Below are 21,994 nucleotides of genomic sequence, written 5' to 3' on the forward strand. Positions count from 1 at the left end.
TTTGCCAGTTCCTTAAGAGGCAATTCCCGACCTTCACTGTTCCGTCCCCTTCTTCACCAGAAACTGGCCTGCATGTGCCTTTACTTTTCCTCTTCAGTTCACCTCCTCTGTTGTTGTGACTCCAGAGGTCTTTAACCTTTGTCATCTTCCTAAATCATGTCCTTTCTGCTGCTGTTCTAGACATCACCTGCATACATTTCTTTCATTTTTTAAAGATTTGTTTTGCCTATGTGTATGATGTAAGTACATACCATGTACGTGTGGTAGACCATGTGTGTGCAGTATACCATGTGTGTGTAGTACCTGAGCAGAAGAGGGCAACACACTTGCACAGAGACACACAGACATACACTCTTAACCTAGTTTTTAATATTTGTATTTATGAAATATAGTTTGCCTATTCTCATAATTTATGGCTTAAATGTGAAATGTAATCTGTGAAACGTGAAATATAGTCATATTTGCCGCTGTTCTTTGGTGAGGTTGTAGGACCCCTGGGAGCTGGAGACGTGGAGGCAGAAAGGATTGAGCTCTCAGTCTGGCTCTCCTCCCTGCCCTACCCACACCCGATCCCTCTAGATGGGAGCGTGCTTGTGGGAGGTGGACGCCACCCTGAGTGAATGTATTGTTGGCGTGGGCACATCCATGTCAAGAACTGCAGTGCCTCAGATTCATGGCAGAGCTTGCTTCCCTGGGGGAGGCTCAAAGGGGTGGCAAAGCCTTCCTCTGGTTCAGATGCTGTGATTACAGATGCCTAGCCAGTGTGTGAGGAGAAAAACTAGCAAGCCACAGCTTCATCCTCCTAGAACACTTCAACCTGAGGCTGCTCCCCTAGACTGCCCGCCTCCTTGTGCTAACCATAATAAAAACACATGGCAGGGGTCCTCCATCAGAGAGCACAGCCCACTCCAGATTGTATAAGTTTGTTGTTTCTTCAGTGTCGTCTTCATTTCTATGTTGCCTCGGTCAGCACGTGCTCCGTCTGCATCACCGTGACTTCCCCGTGATGGACTGCTGAGCACTAAGCCTAATACACCGTCCCAACCTTAGACTAGCCAGGTCTTTTACCACAGCAGAGGGTAGAACTAATCCACAGTTAACTTGGTTTTTTGCTTTTGACTCTTATTGCGCTTTCTCACCAGGAGCCAAATAATCTCACAAAAATTGTGTAGAAGTGGGCTGTAATTGTCTTGTCAGGTGACACAGACCCAGAAGAGGAAGACATCCTCATTCAAACGGCGTTCAGTGGGACTTACAGAAGCAGCTCAGCAGTGGGTTCTGTGGAAGGCCCTGTAGTGTCAACTCTAGTACTGTTTGGAGTCAGGGTCTCACTGTGTGGACTAGGCTGGCCACAAATTCATAGAGCCCTTGAGTGCCGGGACTACAGTTTGCCCTGCCACTCCTGCCTTCCTTGTCTTATTCTGCTTTGGCTTGTATCTTAGTCTTTTATCCCACTGGGATACACTGGAACATAATGTGGGGGGTGGTAAGTAAGAAGGACCTTCACCAGATTTCCATAATAATGAACTGCCCCAAGGTTACTAGGAGTCGGTGTGTGGCCATGTTTCCTAAAGCTTGCAGTTGAGAGGTGTTCCTGATGTAGTGCAGAGTTTTTATTCAATCTGGTCACACTTGGAGAAAGGAGCCCAGGTCTCTTCTTACACAAGCCTAACAAGTAGCACTGTCTACAGCATCAGCTTTGATAGACACTTGTCTTGGAGTTGCAATCCATAGAGAAAGACATTTTTCCCCTCTGTGCTAATACGAACACACTGTAAAAAAAAAAAAAAAAAAAAAAAAAAAAAAGAACGAAAAAACAAAAAGCATGGAGGAAACAAGCTAACCCTGCTCTCTCCACAGGTAGTGCATGTGGTATCCAGAGTCCTGCGTAGGGCGCACCCAGGGTTCTGTGCACTGTCTCCATAGACTTGCTATGTGACAGAAACGCCAATTCTTACAGGCCCAAAGAGCCGTGTTGCTTGCCAACCTTCCTTAAGTTCTCTCTCTGCAGCCAGGGCATTTGGTTTGCCCACCTCTAAACATGTCAGTGTGCCCTTAGATTATGCGTTTTACTACTGTAAATCAAAAGTGGAGATTAATTAAACCTTTTCTGCAACAGCCAGTCATGTTCTCCTGCTTTGCGTCTTAGCAAATATTTTACTATTCCTGGTTGCATTCACAAGTAGCTCATTAATTCCTTCTTTCGTCCAGGCAGTATAATTCGTTGTATGAGGCGTCTGGAAGAACTGCTTAGGCAGATGTGTCAGGCCGCAAAAGCCATTGGCAACACAGAGCTGGAGAACAAGTTCGCTGAAGGTCAGTATCTAGTGTGTAAGTCTTTAATGGTAATGTGGGCACATCTTGAGGCTTGGACCTTTGGCACAACCTAGAAGGACATTTGAGGCATCTTTGGCTGGACTATATTGGAGGGTCATCTAGTAGTAGATATATAAAATTGGAGGGTTTATATGGGACACTTTGAGGATTTTGTTTTATACAGTTTACCACGTATTCACGTTTATTGAGTACTTAATGTATGTCCAGCACTGTTTTAAGAACTGTCAGAGTGAACAGTACAGTTAGTGGCACTTACCTTGTAATGTCAGCGGTCATTAAGACTGCAAGAATAAAGTAGAAGACAACAGCCTGAGACCTCCACAGAGATGACAGTATTTATGTGTGCTCAAAATGTTTGAGCAACAGCAGGAGGCTGGAGTGGTTGGAGCTGAGTGAGCTTAAAAGTAGGCATTGGAGGGAAATGAAATGAGCAAGGAGGATGCAGGGACACCAGGTAAGGAAGGATGCTACTTATAGACAGGACGGACGACAAGTGAGTCCGTGCTAGTGAGCGCTGACTTGGCACTGTACCGCCTCACATTCCGCAGTGGTCTGACTGCCTGATAGACGTGGTGTGAGCTACTTTTCTTGCTTTAGTATGAAAGTTTCCCTTACCTTCTAACAAAGGTCCCTGCTTGGTCTGGGTCAGCTGCTGGGGACAGCTTAGGCCCTTTCTAGAGTCACTTCTAATAGCTTTAGCCACTCACCCACAGCACCACAGTGCAGCTGGAGTCAGAGCAAGGACTGGGCCCTGCGCTGCTTCAGGGGCCTCTGCGCTCTCTTAAGCTAACAAAGTGGTTTGTACTCTAAGCTGTTCTCTTAGCAGTTTACATAGTACGAGGAAGTTAAAATGCTTTTATGTTATTTTCTTTTCCACTAGGAATCACCAAAATCAAGAGGGATATTGTGTTTGCTGCCAGCCTCTACTTATAGAGAGCAGGGTTATCACCACCTGTCTGACTGCAGCTGACTAAAGGCTTACAAGTGTTCAAGCAGTTCTCCCAATTCAAAAGAGTTGTTCAAGCATTTTATTATATTTAAATCAAATATTCTGAGAAGGCGTGTATCTGAGAAGGCGTGTAACATACACATTTGTACATAGCATCTTTTAATTAAAAAATGTACAGGTGGGACAGTATTTTAGTGGAAAGCTTGAATTTCTTTAATTAAACTGTGAGATACTCATTGTCTTAAATGTAACTATTTACACAGATAAAGTGGGCATCCAAGAGGTATGGCAGCCGTCCTGTAATGAATGGCCTGTACACCAGGAAGTAATTAATACGCGTCCTCCTGCCTCCAGCAGTTTCCTTTAAAGCTGGCTGTTTCCCCTGCACTCTTCAAGGCTGGTTGATTGTTCGATTAGCTATGTGCGGCGGTGGTGTTTTCAGTCCAGTCGAGTCGTCCTCTGATCTTTCTATGTAAGAATGTGTGCTCTTGAAGAAATCTGATACATACACAACCTGTACAGAACAGGGCAGAATATTTAATCTATAATTTACATAAGTTTAAAAGCCATACATAAAATTTCAGGAAGCAGTTAGGAACATACAAAAATAATTGGCTGGGTGTAGTGGTGCCTTTCATCCCAGCACTGGAGGGAGCAGGTGGGTCTCTGGAGTGCCAGGCCAACCAGAGCTACACAGTGAGCCACTGTCTCAAAAGCACAAAAGCTGGGTAAAAGAAAATTCTTTTGAAGAAAATTCTTCAAAATGTAATTACTTTTTGGTATGCCTTTGGTAAACAGCTTCATTCAACCAACACCTAAAGATCACTTGCTAAGTGAATTAGTTTTCAATTCATGCAAAAACAAAAAAAACTAAGAACCTTGTTTACTATAACCATAGGCTTTAACAGTAAAAACACTACAAATCTTACATTGACAAAGAATTACTGAGCTTTTACCTGTCTTCCCTGTCTTTTTATTAACACTGGAAGTCTTACTTAGAGTGACTGAACTACACTTTCTACCTTGTCAGGTTTCTCTCTGGGGATTTTTCAAATGTTTAGCAGCATTCAGGCTGCCGTTCCAGATACTTACAACTAATATTGCAACCACAGCTCCTTGAATGAGTCCAACTAGCACGTCACTCGAGTGGTGTTTGTAATCAGAAATTCGAGAAAGGCCCACGTATATGGAAAAAGCAACAAGCCCAAACTGCAGCGTGGGGCGTAGGAGTCTTGCCCAGTCTGCTTTCATCCTGGCTTGAAGATAAAGCTAGGAGAAAGAAGAGGGAGAGAATAGTTCATTTAACAAGCCAGCTGAAAACTTGATTATCGTCACACCTCTAAAGTATTGGCAGGTAGATTATCAAAATATTTACATGTGAAATAGAACATGTGAAATAGAACTTTTGGTAGGCACTGTCTAAAAGTTACCATGTTAAAGCCACCACCACCACCCTACACACAGTATTATTGCCCCAGGAACTTGTATTTAGAGGCATTTATTACCTATTTACCTATTCCATGCCCTTGAAAGGGTAAAGCAGGGTTTCACTGTGACTCTAGACAGGACTTCCAGGTAGTTCTTCCCCATAGTCTGAGTTAAAATTCTGGTAGTGTGTAGTGTTGTCATTTGTTCCTAGCCTAGGAATAAACTGCTAGAATTCAGACAAGGGTCTGCCCTTGCCCCGGCCAGACTTCCATTCCTACCCAGCACATCTAGGGACTGCTGCCTTAGTTCTACTACCCTCAACAGCAGCAACCAAGACTAAACGATCTGCGTTAATGAACACAGTGGTCTTCCCATAAGTGATGAGAGTTATAGTGTCGTCAGGATCCAGCAAGGAGATCTGCTCTTCGTAACCCTGTTGCCCTTTTCTCTACTTGAAGACCCCCTTTTCCCGTAACATTTTGATACAGAAGGAAATCTTCAGTGGATCTGTTCTCATGTTTAAAAGCACACACCGTGCTGCTGTGATTTAGTGATAGGTGGCACTAATGTATCCCTGTAGTCCTGACACTCAGGAGGATACAGTTTCAGACCATCTAGGATCCAAGACCCCAGATCACACACCACCCCCCAACCTAAAGATAAAAATAGACAATTTTCAACATTAAGGTCTGCAGGCTAGGAGGGGACAGCTCAGGGTGCTGGTACTTCACCAGCTTATGGGGTCAGTAATCAACTAAGTGCCAACACATGCTGGAACATTCCTCTAAGCAGCCAGTTTTCTTCTCACTCTTCTGCCTACACATTGCCTGAACCAGAAATCACTTGAGTGGGCTGGGAAGAGAGGCATCTCTTGTGTCTCTTGGTGACTTGAACAGTAACAGCAGTGATTATAAAAGGTACAGCAGAGCCTGGCACTGTGCCATCCCTGTCCTCGTTGGAACACTAGGACAGATGAGTTGTGAATTTCCAGGAGATGGTTCAGAATGAAGACAAAACAAACACACACCATTTCACCACACTGAACAATCCTCTTCCCTGGATTTTCTTCTCCATCCACACCACAGCAGGCAGCGATAACAAATGCCAGCCGAGCTCAAAGTCTCACGAGGAAACTGCCGTGAGACATTTCCTTCTTTCCATCTGGCTCAGCGGCTCTCAGCCTTCCTAGTGCTGAGACCCTTTACTACTGTTCCCCATGTTGTAGTGACCCCTGCAAGTAAGGTATCACCAATGAGTAAACCCAGCCATGTTATAGAAACCAGGTGGGAAAGAATTGGCCATCGCAGGGCTGGAGAGATGGCTCAGAGGTTAAGAGCACTGACAGCTCTTCCAGAGGTCATGAGTTCAATTCCCAGCAACCACATGGTGGCTCGTGATCATTTGGAATGAGATTTGGTGCCCTCTTCTGGCATGAACGTGTATATGCAGGCGGAGCACTGTATATGTTATAATAATAAATAAATAAAATCTTTTTAAAAAAGAATTGGCCTTCGCAATCAGTCAGGATCACCTAGACATGCCAGTGGCCTTGGGAAGGCTCCAGGTGTGGGGTTTGTGTCTAAGGCAGCAGTTCTCTGCTGACCAAGCCGCTCCAGTGGTGGCAGTCTAGAAAATGCTGGTGAACCTTCTGCTCACTGCAGGGCCAGGTGTTCATCAGGCGGGAGCAAAGCAGACAAGCTCCTCTAGACTTCTGACCCGGGCTGGCAGATGTATCCAGGCAGCTGCTTACCCTCAACGACTTGACTAGCCAGTGGCTACACTTGGAGAAAATAGTGGAATCCTGTTGGCCAATCCATCGGCAAGAGTAGGAGATGGGGCCTTTAGAGGCTCCCATATCACGCCCATTGTGTAAGACTACAGCAAAAGTAGTGTGCAGCCAGGAGGTGGGTCCTAGCCGACCCTGACCCCTACAACCGTGAGTTCTCTGCCTATGGTAATAGATTCTAGCACCCCAGCCACCTGTCTGCAGTTAGGGTATAGACAGTTTGGAGCTACAATTCCTGAAATTGTATTTAATTTCCATTAAACAACATGCTATCTCACCTGGGAGTAGACTGTTAAGCAAAACACTTTTGCAGCTGTTTATTTCTGTTTTGCCCAATGGCTGACCTTGTTACTTTTGTTATTGTCTCACAAGTTCCCCCACTTCCCACTTTAAACTGCAGTCAAGGGTCCACTATTTGGGGGCTATGATGAATAGCAGTGTGCTTGGCTGATGTATCAATAGTGGGGGCTGGTTTAACCCTTAATACCATAAAAGAAGGAGAGCTATTTTTTAAAGTCTAAGTATTTGATATTTTCTGAAAATCCCCAAGCCCTGAACAACACAGCATACTCAACACAAATAGCCAACAAGCTTAATAGATTGTTTCACCTACATTTGAGAATGACTCTGGCCAGGAGAAGAGTATAAGACTGGCATCTGTTCAGGCTTCTCTGGGCATCTCTTCCACTCATGGGGACCCTAACTCACATCTGTCTTTGAGTCATGGATTTGTCACCTGCTCAGTGCTCAGAGACCATCACAGATCTCAAGCAAAGAGCCGGGGAGGGCTAGTGGGCAGGTTGAGTAGGTAGGTACCTAGGAGGGCAAGGGTTAGTCACACTTGTGTGCCAGGGAGGAAAGGAGGTGTGGCAGATTTTGTTACAGGTCGTGGTGTACACCTCAACAGGATGGATCCATGAAACACCTGACATTTCTCACTGTCCTCTCCCATGGGAACTCGACAGTCACATGAATTTGCAATCTTCAGCAGACAACCAAATTCAAGAAGAGCCAAAAGCAAGTGCTTAGCAGCTGTGCCCTGAGCTCCCTCCAGCACTGGCACTAAGCTCAGGTCTGGGCTGTGTGCCAGGGCATAACTGTAGTCAGAGGACAGGCTCTGGGACAAATTTTAAACTAAAAGTTCATTTCCAAGTGTCAGCAGTCTTCAGACTTTAAATAACTGTATCTCCACCCAAACCTGGGACTGACCTATAATGCTAAGATGCCCAGAGAACCGAGACAAGTCACCGCCCAGCCAGCTCTCCTCCGCGTCGTCTATGGGCTACACTGATCGCTTTTGAAGTGTTCGGCCAGACCCAGGTGGATCTGTGAAGTTGTCACTACGTGAGCGTCACTGTCTCCTGCAGATGGACCTAGGGTTCTGTTTTGGTTACTGTCAGTGATGTGCATTTTACACTTCTAACTCTTGAATGCAGAAAAAAATGTGGAGTGACTGATAGCTTGGGGGGCGGGGGGAGGGCAGAGGCCTTGAGAGGGACTGCTAAGGTCTGTGAGCTTGGCTGATCCCCTGACAGTCAAGGGCACTTAAGGCGTCTATGATTACCTGCAACCCTGGAAGTCACATAGATGAAGCTACTCTTGAGATGGCCTCAGTGGAGGAGCAATTTTAGGATCTGTTCAGAAACATAATGTTGGTAGCTGGGTCAGTGTGAACCATTTAGACACAAACTGACAGGAGGCGAGAGAAGGCGCCTCAGTTAATAAGTGTGTTCCTGTAAGTAGGAGTACCTGAGGGCTAGCCACCAGCGCCCGTGTAGAGAGCTGGGTGTAGCGGCACGTGCCTGTAAGGGTAGCACTGGGGAAGCAGACGGGAATCTCTGTAGCTGCCGGAAGAACCCTGACTCAAACAAGGGAAAGCCGGGGAGAGATGGCTCACCGGTTAGGAGCCAGAGGACCAGGCTTTCATTCTCAGCAGCTATACGGTGGCTCAAAATTGTAACTCTAGTCTCGGGAGACTCAGCAGCCCATCAAGGCCTCCAAGGACACTAGGCATGCGTGTGGTACACAGACATACATGCAGGCAAAATACCCTTACACAGAGTGAAACAAACAAGTGCGACACGATAAAGACACCCAATATAGACTTCTGGCCTCAATATGGTATATGCATACATGTATCCACATTCTTAAACTCACATGTGTGCACTTAACATGTAAGCATATACACAAAGAGAGGAAAAGTCTATATACGTTTGTTATAAACCAAGGCATTTCTGGAGAAAAGAAATCACATGATCTTTCACTGCCTTGACACGGTAAAGACGTTTACTTGATTGGCAGGGAGGCCCCGCGTTGACTTCAGCCCTGCAGTGTCTCCTGGCTTTCCTAGCTATACACAACACAACCTCCCTCTCCCACATCCCCGAGGCCGTGACTCATCTGGCTTCTCTGAGCATCTTGGCACAGAAATTCTAGCTGATCTGTGAAGGCAAAGGTCTCCCTCCAAGTGCTGGGAACACACCATAGAGTGACGTGTATAATTTTCTAACTATATAAGTATAAAAAATGCTCTAAGATATGAAAACTGAAGTCTAAAGGCTTCTAGAATGTGTACTAACTCCTTGTCTCTGTACTCATCTCCGGCTTAGTGAGCAGTGTGGGTGTCCATCTTTTCTAACTCCTCCATGCCAACGTGGAACATGGCCAGGGTGCTGACCCCAGGCTACACTCACAGCTGGACACAGACAGTGCGAAGTCTCTGGGAAAAGATGATGCCCCTGCTCCAACGGCAGCCACAGCTGTCTGCATTCCCCTTCATCGAGTTCCTCCTCACAAGGCAGTGTAGAAGGAAAGCCATGAAGTGGCTGGGCCCCCACCTAGTGGCCTGCTCAAACGTCACAGGAGCACTGCGCCCCGAAAGTGTCGGCACACAGGGCACACATCAGCTCCTGAGCAGGAGCCAGATTCCTGCCTACTTACTGCTGCTCTACACAACAGAGGGAAGGAAACCACCTGTGCCTAGTGCCAGCCCTGCAGCAGCTGCCCCGCCGCCTGCAGCCATGAGTACTTACTGCTGTAAAGAGCATGCAGTACATAGAAAATGAAGAGTGGCCCGAGTAGAAGGACAACCTAGGAGAAAGGAAAGAAACGTTCATTTTCTCTCCTAGAAACTGGGACCTTCCCCCCCCCCTCCCACCTCCTCTCCTCCCTCCCTCCCTCTCTCCCTTACTCAAACCAGGACTCGGCATGCTTGGCCAGAGTTCTACCCCTGAGCCACACCCCAGTCCTAGACTGTTCTTGATTTTGAAATCTCCTTGCTCTAGAGATCCAAAGTGGACAGAGATGGAAAAGGAAATAATTGTTGGTGACACAAATTAAAGAAAACCTCAATAAATGGAGCAAGGCTCAGTGATAAGATTACATGCCAAGGGGGCTGGAGAGATGGCTCAGTGGTTAAGAGCACTCGCTGTTCTGTCAGAGGACCCTAGGTTTGATTCCAAGCACCCACATGGAGGCTCACAAGTGTCTGTAAGTCCAGTTCCAACTGATCTGACATCCTCCCCCAGCCTCTGCAGGCACCAGGCATGGCATGAGGCATATACATACACGCAGACAAAACATACACAGGAAAAAAAATTACAAGCCACCATAAATGACTGAACTGAAGCAATCTCAATGAAAATTCTAACAAATAAGACTGGAAATAACCTAGGCAAGGCAAGGAGAGCGTTACCATGAGGAACAAGGAGACCGTATTTTAGGACATACTCTAAAGTTGCAATGTAACTCTGACAGAAGGAAGGACACACAGGTTAATAAAACAGACTGAGCAGCCATCATCAGGCCCACATTTATATAGTTTTTTTTAAAGTCCTAGTAAAGTTTAAAATAAAAAAGATGAGTTTGTCAATAATGCCGGAAACACTTCATAGTCTATGGGAAAAGTAAGTATTCTTTCCTTACATTGTACACATAACTTAAATGCTGGACCAACTGTAAGAGCTAATCTTAAAAAACAGTTGCACAGGAGGGGATGGATTCATTAGGATCCAAAACCACAAACTATAAAAGCAAACGATAAACTGGGTTTCCTGGGAAGACAGCTCAGACGACAGCACAGTGCATGCCACTCAGCTTGCAGCTGAGTCCTACACGCCCAGCCCGGGAGGCTGGGAGCAGAGGATGGCTGGGGCTCACCGGCCACCAGACTCATGGAATCAGCTCCATGCACTCCCGAGAGACACTGCCTCAAAAGGTACAGTGGAGAGTAACTGAAGAATATGCCTAATGCTGACATCACATATAACATAAAGGATCTTAAAAGCTTGTTTGTCTATACCTCAAGGAATATCAGTAAGAGATAAAAAACCAAGCAGTAGCTTTGGAGAAAAATATTTCAAAGCATGTTTCAAAGGGGGCATCTATTAGCATAAGTAACTTCTACAACTTAGAACAGAGTAAGAGTTCAGAATAAGAGTTGAGCAGAGGGCTGGAGAGATGGCTCAGAGGTGAAGAGCACTGACTGCTCTTCCTGAGGTCCTGAGTTCAATTCCCAGCAACCACATGGTGGCCCACAACCATCTATAATGTGATCTGATGCCCTCTTCTGGCCTGCAGGTGTACATGAAGACAGCACTGTATACATAATAATAAATAAATCTTTAAAAAAAAAAAAAAGTTGAGCAGAGATGTCCAGATGACAAGACTGAAAGGACAACGGCCGCCCGGAGAATCCCAGCAACACTTTTTACAGACAAACTACAGATGGAGACCACTGACATGCAGGGGCCCTGCAGGATGGCTAAGACAGGAAAGACTAAGTGGCAGCAAGGACTTGAGGTAACAGAACTCTCACGCATCCCTGGAAGGATGCACAGCGGCACAAGCACTGTGACACTTGGAAGTGTAACCGCAAGCATACTGAATGCTCAGTGTTCCTACTTGCAGGCATTTGTTCGAGTAAAATAAAAGTATATTACATGCACACAAATGTTTGCTGCAGCTTTATTTTATTTTTTGAAACAGGGTCTCACTGTGTAGCCCTGGCTGTCCTGGAACTAGCTCTGTAAACCAGGCTGGCCTTGAACTTACAGAGATGACCTGCCGTTGCTTCCTAGGACTAAAGGTGGGCGACCCTCTGCCCAGCTGAAGCTTTATTTTTCATAGCCCCAAATTAGAAACCATCTAAATGTCAGTCAGCTTTCAGATGACTAGATTAGCAATCTGTCGTAATCTTCTAGAACACCACCGATGAACCATGAACCTGACGTAAACAGAGAAAGCAGATACATGGACGTTTTTACTGAATGACCTTATATTCGATGCCCTACAAAACGTGAAACTAAGGACAGAAAGTCGACCCAGGGCTGCTGACGGCTGTGGACTGACACAGGCTCAAATGAAAACCTAACGCAACGGAAATATTCAAAACTTTGCTTCAGGATGGACAGATTTTATGTATGCAGACTATATGCCAGTAAAGCTATTGCCTACAGACTGTTAGCTAACAGTTTTATCTCACGGTAGTATGAAAGCAATACTCACTGAGTAGAAGAAATGTTGAGCCATCTCTCCACCCTTGAACCAACATCTTAAAGTTTACTAACCCTACATCATAATAAGTTTCAATGAAATGCTCCGACATGGACATAAAAACATCACGGCTAGGACAGTAGGGTAAGGAAGAGGAGCTGGAGCTACGCAGTTCAGGATTCCACCCAATGCGTGTGGGTCACGATCTCACGCGCTCCCTGTTGTGCTAACTTCTCTGCACAGTGGTCCACAGCTCCTCTTCCAGTCATCACAACCTGGAGCCAAGCGGAAACACGCCAAGGACACAGGGATCTGCGACCTCACACTCACCTGCCTTCCCTGACTTTCGTGGCACTCCCCTGACATATGTAGGTCTCGATATAACCATCGCTGCAGTTGATTTTTGACCAGTCTGGGTTGCAGACGGCCAAGAAGTGAGGCCGCAGTCTGCCTACAGAGTACTTGGCGATGTCAGTCAGCGACTGACTGGCTGCGGCTCCGAACAAAAAGGTTCCCACAGCTTTGTAAATAGTGGCTACATAGTGGTTGTTGACAAAGGAGTTTGATCGCAAGGTACTAAAGTAAACAGACAAGGTTTCTCCGACAATTATCTGAAAAAGACAGAAAAGCAGGACGTTAAAACAACAAGCAAGCACTTTACAGAAACAAAAAGAACAGCAAGTGCTAAGTTGTAAATGGTCTTTGTTTTAAAAACATCCCCTTTTAAAATCGTCAATTTAGGACATCTGATTCTAAAGTAACAGAAAGTGTTAGGTCACTTGTAGGCACTGTAGCCGACAGAGCCGTGGCTGGGCCATGCCAGCCATGCAGTGAGCAGCCCGTGTGGGTATCAGCCCTGGTTCACTTCTTGTGTTCAAATCACCTGAGCTAGCTCAGTGACAGACCCAACAGACAGCTGTGGCTCATTCTAAGGACACACACTCCCCAGTGAGGCTCTCCCTCACACAGCCATGCTTAAACTCTACCAGTCCCCACTCTCCTCAAACACTCCTTTGAATCAAAAACATCCATCGCATTGAAAAGAGTAAAAACCCAGATCTAAGTTTGAAGCCGAAGAGTCTCCAAGGTCTCCAAGTTCTGATTCCAGAAGGCTCAGGGAAAGCCAGACTCCCTCTAACTAAGAGTCCAACTAAGACACCAAACTAATAATTGGGACTCCCCTTCCTGGGCCATCTGAGGTGATCCCTCCCTTATTTTTTTTTACCACCTTATAAAAATGTATTATAATATATATGTGTGTGTATATATATATAAACATATATATATATATATATATATATATATATTAAAAAGCCTTCCCATAGTCGTGCTATGGACTGCTACCTTGGCCAACTGTGTGTGTGTGGTGTGTGTGTATGTGGTGTGTGTGTGTGTGTGTGTACATGGTAAGCACACCAGTGTAATGTAATGAGCATAAAGCACAACTTCACACGTTCACCAACATCCTGGGAAATTCAAATACTAAACGCACCATTATAAACACAGTGTTTGCTGGTTAAAGGCGAGAGGATGTATTCTATGGGCCTGCAATCTACACAAACACTTCGGGAACAGTACGCTTGCTAACTGGTGGGTGGGAGGGAGGTGGAGAGCTGTACAACCACGTTCCCGCTGAGACACCCACTTGCTTCTCTACTTTACTTTACAGATTTACAAAACAGGCAAGCACGTCCAGTCAGGGAAGGCCTGTATGAGGAGCCAGCCCTGCCAAGGGTGAAAGGATGGCCGCCTCTTAGTGGGATCTCAGGCTCTGTGGCCAGCAAGTCTTTCCTCACCTGGCTCAATAGCTGCTAGAAGAATCCCAGGTCAGAGTCTTAGAGCTTTGCCAACTAGACCATGGCTTCTGTAAAGCAGGGCTGGTTTATGAAGGAGCCTGAGGCAGGAGGGGTCAATAAGCGTTAACTAAAGGCACTGCCGGGGTCACAGCTCTTCAACACATTAACCTCACAAAAGTAGTCTCCATGTTAAGAAATTCCTGAAGTCCCTTTTTGGAGACTGGGTCACAAGACAAAGGAACTGCACTTGGGGTCACGGCACTTGCAGGAGGCATATCAAGTGTATTAATCACCCACGATTTAGCAGCAGGGACCTCCACACCTCAGAACTCAACTGTGTTCTGTGTTCTTGAATCAGGAGCCCAGCTTCCTAGTCACACTGCGCACCAGCTGCAGGCCTCAGACCCTGCTCCTGCCACCGGCCTGCACCCAAGTACCATATAGGAAGTAAACTTTGCACTGGGATGGCAGGAGGCTCTAATGCTGGCAAGTAATTATTTTTTAAAGTCACATGCTCTCTTCTCTTTGAGAGAAACAGCCCCCAAGATTTACTTTCTAATAAATAAAACTCAATATATACAATTCTGATTAAAGAGTGCCTGAAAAAAAACCTGAATAAGTAAACCAGAATTACTTTAAATTAGTGTGTGTGTGTGTGTGTGTGTGTGTGTGTGTGTGTGTGTGTGTGTGTAGACATGGAAGTGGTCAGAGAACAATTTGCAGGAGTCAGTTCTCGCTTTACCATGGGGGGGGGGGCGGCTGAGAGGGAGGGGGAGAGGAGGGAGGGAGGGAGGGGGAGGGGAGCAGAAGGGGAGTCCCAGGGATTGAATTTAGGTTCTCTTTGGCAGCAAGTGTCTTTCTTTACCTAATGAGCCAGTTCGCCCATCCACTAAACAGAACTCTTACAGCACCTTTAGAAAAATGACGTGTGCTGCAAGGATCTTGATTCACCTTAATTCACTTGTCATTTTACTAAATGTAAAGATGGCTTCTGGGGGGCTGGAGAGATAGCTCAGGGGTTAAGAAGACTGCTTGTTCTACCAAAGGTCCTGAGTTCAATTCCCAGCAACCACATGGTGGCTCACAACCATCTATAATGAGATCTGGTGCCCTCTACTGGCGGGCAGGCACACATGTGGACTGAGTACTTACTGTACACATAATAAATAAATATTTTCAAAAAAATAAAATGACTTCTGAAGGACTGCTGAAAGCTTTTAAATTGTTACTTATGTGTGTATGTGTCTCCATATGGACGCTACACGTGTACAGGTGCCCAGGGGCCAGAGGAGGGTGTCCAACTCTCTGGGGCCGAGTTACAGGAGGCTGTCATTCAACGTGACGCTGGGGCTGAGCTGGGAAGAGCAGCTACTGAGCTGTCTCTCCAGCCCTGAAAGACTTTTTTTAAAAGCTCCAACTAGATAAAGCATAATTCCCATTGTGTGTTCCCAAGTGCCATGTTGGGCCCTGGAAGCCATGGGGGCTCTGCACCCCCTCACCACACAGCAAAGACTGCTGCTTGGCTGGAGCCTTCCACTCCAGCAGGTCCCGCAGTGTCGCCTGACATAGCAGACCTGAGGACAGCACACCTAGCACTTGGAATGGATCTTGTTGAACACCAGCTACTATTTGCAACAGTCAGGCCCTTTCTTAAATTATTTACAGTTTAAGTTTAAAATGTCTACTTGTTTGTCTTGAAAGGCCTGTTTTTGTTTATACTGTCTGGTCTGGGTTTGCGTTGTGTGTTTTTAAAGTACCTTGGTTAACTGACTAATGATGTTAGGTCTCAAACCCAGGACAAATGGCTGCGGTACCTATATAACATATCAAAGAGACTCTGTCCACTAGCCTCTCTGCACCGCCAGTTCTTGTTACAGAGGCATCTTTTCTGAAACACCTACCCCTATCCTAAACCCTGCAGCACAGGACGGAGCTGGTCCCTGGCCTCCGGCCCCAGCTTCTCTTCCCTGCATAACCAGCCACTTTGGCTGCGTCAGTCTCTCAAGTCTCCTGCTCTCCTGTTTTGCTCCTGGTCTCTTGGCTCCAGGTTCCCCACTCTTCCTCTTTTTTGCTCTCTCTCCTCCCATGGCCCAGTTCAGTCTGGACCACTCTGTCTGTGCTCTCCTTTTTATCTACAATAAAAACAACCACCTAGGAGCAGACGTGTCCTCCTTTTATTTCTTCATTCAAATACAGTATATATATTTTTTTATCATATTAATGACTTCCTCTGTGTTCTGTGCATGTTTGGTTTATGAGATACAGTCTCAGTAAGTGGTCTAGGCTGGTCTTGAACTTATACTCCCTCCTGCATCAGATTCCTGCGTGCTGGGAGGATAGGCATGCACCAGCAAGCTCAGGGAAGAATCAAGACTTCACAGCTACTCAGCAGGATGAGACAGAAATGGTGCCTGAGCCTGTGAGTCCACACCCAGGCCAGGGAACAGTGAGGCCCTGTCCTTAAACAGATGACTTCCTCCTACAAACCATCATGGGCTTGTTTTCCTTAACTAGTAAAAACTCAGTGTAGAGATCTAGCCAGACGAAAGGACTCCCTGATTTCTTAAACCTTTCCCACGCTGTAGGACAGTCGCCTAGATCACTGTCCAAGCCCCACCAGGTTCTGGGAGCAGCTCTGTGTAAGCGGCTGGGACATGCCAGGCTCCACACCGCCACTGAGATGCTAACCCTGAAAGAGCAGCACCCTTCCTTCCCGAGTCTCGGTTGTATTAAATAAGCATTCATGTAGCTCAGGGTTTCTTTTCATTAGTTGTCCACCACAAAGCATGATACTGTGATGATTTCAATGTTGTTTCCAAGTTAATTGTTAATGTAACATTAACTCCAAAGAAGACATGGTACACATCTGTCTTTCCTCTTGGGATCATACTTTCTGTTTTTAACTATGCTTACATAAATACTGTTGCTAAAGTTGTTTAGGATTTTTAGCACAAAAATTTTTATTTAAGTAATAAAAATGTCTGGGTGTAAAGGTCATAAAAATAGCCTACCACTGAACTCTACCTAGAGCCACACTCCTTAGCGGCCCCACCTGAGACACTAGACAACAGTCGCTCCCACCGTGGTGCCTTTGGTGGTCATAAACCACCTCCCATGCTCACTGCTAACCACAGAACTTTTCTCTCTGTTTATGGCAGTTGTTAAAATTCTTCTAGAAAGAAATGAGTTGAATAAAGTTTTAACATTATTTAGCAATTTTTCTTGTCTAGAGCTCAGTACTACAGGAACCAGCTACTCAGCCAGGTGTGGTAGTGCACTGGGGAGGCAGAGGCAGGATGATCTCTGTGAGTTCAAGGCCAGCCTGGTTCAGATCCAGGACAGCAAAGGATACACATAGAAACCCTGTCTCAAAAAAAAAAAAAAAAAAACAGGAAAAAAAAAAAAAAAAAACAGGGCTGAAGAGATGGCTCAGTGGTTAAGAGCCCTGGTTGCCCTTTCAGAAGTCCTGAGTTCAATTCCCAGTAAGCACATGGTGGCTCACAACTGGGATCTGATGCCCTCTTCTGGCATACAGATGTACATGCAGATAGAGCACTCATATACATAAAATAAATAATTCTTAAAAAAACAAAAACAAAAAAGAACAAGCTGTTCAGTTATGATATTCAATGCATTAAATATGCGAGAAACACACTGCCATAACATTCAATAATTAACCACATAATTACTGAAACAGTAGCAAATCAGAACTCTAATAATCAGTGACATAAAAATTAGCATAAAATCTACATCTACCAAGTTAGGCTCCAGTTACATATTTTTTACATGTTTGACCTAGTTTAAAATAGATCCATAAAATAAGCCTCCCGCTAAGGTTTTTTAAAAACATCCCGAGGAGAATAAACAATTAACCGTTAACAAACATCACAAGGGTAAGCTCAGTTATAAACTCAGAAAAGCAGATTTAACTTACAACGATAATACTGAAAGGAATGATTATTCCACCTAACACCCCGTAAGGTATGGTGTCTTCTCTGTAAGGGTACTTGATGGACTCATCATTACAGAATACTCCTCGCTGGAAGGGGGTGTGCCTTGAGGAAAGGATTGCAAAAGGCAATCCAGCTAGCAAAAGGGAATAAAAATATCATTAAAAATTATCAAAGCAGATCAACGGCAACACCATCCCAGAGACTTTAAAAATGCAATTGCTATGAAGTGAGTAAGAGCACACATAAAAGGGAAACGCAGGGTGCATGCAGCGGAGTTAGAGATCGCAGTGGAGGGTGGGTGTGAGTGGTCTACAGGAAACAATGCTTCAAAGTTCTGCGGCCGCTGTAACACATCTTCCAACCTTTGCTCCTGCCCAAACACGGTAATTGTGGGCAAGGCTCTTCTCCTGCTCTTGTCTTTAATCAACCAGGTTTCCAGAACCTTCTTAGCCTGTCTGTCAGGGAATTTGTTTCTAAAAGGAAAATATTTTAACATTCCCCATTTTATCCTTTTCTCAAAAAGCTATGGCATTTAGACGGCCACAGGCGCGGCTGGGTCGCGACAGTATCTAAGTGAACTTGTTTCTCTCTGTCACACAGAGAATACTAAGAGCTGCCTTGGCGTGAACTCTGGAGTTGAGTCAGCTTCCTCACGACAGCCAGTGGCGTCAAACGTACAACCACCTGGCACACACTTGCCTTATCACTAATGTTTTCTGCCAAGATTTCTGCGGCAGCTCACTCACCTCTTGAAAGGCTTAAGTTTTGTTTAAATGTAAATTTCAAGAACTCAGTTCTTTGTGTCATTAAATATGGTGTATTTATTAGTTACAGCTTTCTGCTTTGTAAAGAAAGCTGTGGTTCAGCAGAGACCCCGGCGAGTTCCCTTCAAGGCTGACCCAGGTCTGAAGGCCCCCTCCCTTCTGTGTCCCGCTCTGCCCACGGTCTCTCGCCCGCTAAGCTAGCTCGCCCAACGCAGGTCCAAGTGTCTCCTCCACGAGGCACCAATGGTCACTTAAAGTCTTCACTAGTCCACGCCAGCCCTAAGACTGACGGCAACCACGCCTCTGCTGCTCCTCCATCACAGCCCCAACTCCGTCTCCACTACAGTGTGAAGAGGCGCAGTGCACTCGCACTCCTGTTACACTACCTCATCTGCTTCTCTTCCCGTTTTCATTTAGACACTGAACCAGCATACAAAGTACATTTCTTTATGTGAATCAATTTGTCAATAATATAGCCGCCAACTCCTGAAAAATCCTTAAAATGCTACAAGATTCCCAAAGCCTTGCTTCTGATAAATGCTATTCTTAAAAAAAAATAAAATAATAAAAGTTACACTAGAGCGGAGACTTTGCCCCCGCCCGTTCTCTACAGGCCTCTCACTGAGTCCGGACTCTGCTGACTCACAGCATACTTGCAGTCGGGGTAACGGGGGAATGGCCAAACCTTTGCTCCACATGGCACAACTTTAGAAGACTCTCACAAACTTCACACTTCTCCACGCACAATGTAGGCCTAATGCGCAGGCCTGAGGTCCTGTGGTCGCCTGTCCTGCACAGTAACTGAGCACTTAACCTCAATCCGTTACACTACTCTAACGGAATGGACATTCACCTCACATTTACAAAGAACCATTATTTCATTTTATTTGTAACAACTCCGCATGAAATACTGGAAACTTTTACTGTCAACTGTCTACTGCAGTGGGGACTACAATACTGTCTGAATTGGTTGAATTTTTTCAATAAGTGTTGCCTCTTTCTGTAGAAAGACATTTAGTACAGAATTTACACATAGATCATTAGCATTCAAGACTGTTTTCTATGTTTTTAGTATAAAAAATTCATATTAATAGCTGAAAAAATATTCATATGCATATTCATTAATACTAAGGTTTTTCTCCTTTGGCCAAACACACACACACATACATACACACACACACACACACACACACACACACACACACACACACACAGAGATCACATTAGAAATTACTCTTAAATTTAAAGAAAAAAGTTTGTATTTGTCAAGATGGAGGAAAAGAAAATAAAATTTACTTACAAGTGTGAGAAATAGTTCATTTTAAAATACAGGACTGTGTAATGGGTAACCCTGAGTACAATGACCACGGCATTCTCAGGGCCGAGTAAAGCACAGTACAGTCACCCCAGAGAACAGAAAAGGAGGCCAGTGCAGTGTTGTGTGGCCTAGTCAGTGAGTGGAGCACTCTTAGGATCCCACAGGAAGGGGTGAAGGAGAAAAAGACAGACCGGGTGACCCGCAGCTACACAGGAGACAGATGATGTGCAGGAGGGACGTGGCATGACAGCAACTGCAGAGTCACGCTGGTGTTGACAAGATGAGCGGCGGGGTGTGAGTCAGAACACAGGCTGGTGGCAGATGGAGGAGCCGGGCAGCAGTGGGGCTCAGCGGCCAGTCGCCATTAGGGCGCTTTAATAAGGAGAAAGCAGAGAGCCGACTTGTAAAGCAAGAGTCTACCACAAATGTCCACTCTCCACAGCGTGAGCTCGCAATGCCTCAGGAAATGCGTCTACGTTAGCAATGAGCAACCCGTCACCATCAGACACCCGTGAAGCAGGGACAGGCCAGCCACAGGTGTTCACTGACCCACTTAAGACTCAAAAGGATGAGACTGCTCAGGTGCTCTGGGGACCTCTCAGAAAACAAGACTGAATCCCTCTGGGCTGGCACACAGCACTGGCCCACATATAAAGAGGCCGAGGACAAAGCACATTTACAGAGAAAGGAGTGACTAGCCTGACCCTCCCCAGGGCAGAATGGAAAAGGGCACGTTGGCCTCAGTGCCAGAGGCCTCAATGGTTGGTTACCTCAGGTTGTTGAGTGCCTTGTATCTGTTTCAACAAACAACAAGCTTGACCTAAGCTGAGGAGAAAACAGTTTGTACTCTTGCAGTAATCCTAACCTAAGCACCCTGCCGACAGGGACGGCACAGAGGCTATGACCTAACCACCCTGCCGAAAGGGACAGCACAAAGGCTGTTTCCGGGTTTTTGGTTAATCTATACAGTATGGGGAACACTTCCTTGTTTGCATTTCTCATTTCCTTAGAACATTTTTATGTAACATTAAATTACATATATAAAGTTACATATAACATTAACATTTTGACCAATTTCATTTCTCCCCAAGCATAAATGTACAGTACTAATTTACTCTACCAGCCACAACACACAAGTATGGAAAAATTTAACATTTTAAGTAATGCTATCCTTGACATGGATGACATTCAAAGCAAGAATGTTTTCATTGTCAGTTCAAATCAAACATACTTTTACCAATAAAACTGCATCTCTTGGGGCTGGAGAGATGGCTCAGTGGTTAAGAGCACTGGCTGCTCTTCCAAAGGTCCTGAGTTCAATTCCCAGCAACCACATGCTGGCTCATAACCATCTATAATGAGATCTGGTGCCCTCTTCTGGTGTGCAGGTGTACACGCAAGCAGAACACTATATATGTAATAAATAAATCTTTTAAAAAAAAAAAAAAAAAAAAAAAAACTGCATCTCTTTTTTAAAAAAGTCTCTTTTCATAGTTTTTCAAATGACTATGAGTGTCAATATTTTTCTTAATGTTTTAGCTGGGAAATTAATTTTAATTTCTCTCCTATTTTTAAAGATGTACCTTGTTTATCGTGCGTGTGTGTATGTGTGTGTGTGTGTTTATCTGTATGTTCACCTTTAAACACATATGCTCATGACAGCCAGAACACAGCATCAGCCGCCCCGAGAACTAGTTACAGGTGGTTATGAGCCACCCAGTGTGGATGCTGGGAACCCACCCTGGCCTCTGCAAGGGCAGCAAGTGCTCTTAACCACAGAGCCATCTCCCCAGCTTTCCTCCCCTATTTTAAATAGCCTTAAAGTATACCATGTACCATAAAATCCATCTATTCTAAATTTACCACTACTGCAATAGAGCCTCAGACCATCAGCGTGCGAGTGTGCGTCCAGTCCCTCCTGCTCCTGCCAACCTAGAGCAACCACGGACCTGCTTCTGGGCATCTCATGTAAACGGACACACTCTCTCTCTCTCTCTGTCTCTCTGTCTCTCTCTCTCTCTCTCTCTCACACACACACACACACACACACACACACACACACACACACACACACACACACACGGTGTTTTCTACGCAGCTCACATCACTTCCTGTAATGCCCTTGGGCTCAATTCGTGTTGTGGCGTGTGTTTTCCATTGTTTATCGATA

General features: G+C 45.3%; 2 protein-coding genes across 3 annotated transcripts in view; one reads left to right on the forward strand and one right to left on the reverse strand.

The window, feature by feature from the left end:
• The window catches only part of Mtrex (Mtr4 exosome RNA helicase), a 66,277-nt gene extending 62,900 nt beyond the window's left edge, over window positions 1-3,377 (forward strand). Inside the window, exons 26-27 of the mRNA XM_051172408.1 lie at window positions 2,212-2,316; window positions 3,218-3,377. Of these exons, the coding sequence (XP_051028365.1) occupies window positions 2,212-2,316; window positions 3,218-3,270 (158 nt within the window). The 3' untranslated portion in view covers window positions 3,271-3,377. The remainder of the gene's footprint in view (window positions 1-2,211; window positions 2,317-3,217) is intronic.
• Window positions 3,378-3,408: 31 nt separating this feature from the next.
• Window positions 3,409-21,994, reverse strand: part of Plpp1 (phospholipid phosphatase 1) — a 60,750-nt gene continuing 42,164 nt past the window's right edge. The window contains exons 2-6 of one of the 2 annotated variants that reach the window (XM_051172405.1): window positions 17,724-17,875; window positions 12,324-12,604; window positions 9,533-9,590; window positions 4,379-4,555; window positions 3,409-3,800 (exon numbers count right to left, since the gene is read on the reverse strand). In XM_051172405.1, the coding sequence (XP_051028362.1) occupies window positions 3,678-3,800; window positions 4,379-4,555; window positions 9,533-9,590; window positions 12,324-12,604; window positions 17,724-17,875 (791 nt within the window). In that variant the 3' untranslated portion in view covers window positions 3,409-3,677. The remainder of the gene's footprint in view (window positions 3,801-4,378; window positions 4,556-9,532; window positions 9,591-12,323; window positions 12,605-17,723; window positions 17,876-21,994) is intronic. The other variant, XM_051172404.1, reaches the window with a different exon arrangement.

Source organism: Acomys russatus, chromosome 30, assembly GCF_903995435.1.
Source record: "Acomys russatus chromosome 30, mAcoRus1.1, whole genome shotgun sequence".
Lineage (NCBI taxonomy): Eukaryota > Metazoa > Chordata > Mammalia > Rodentia > Muridae > Acomys > Acomys russatus.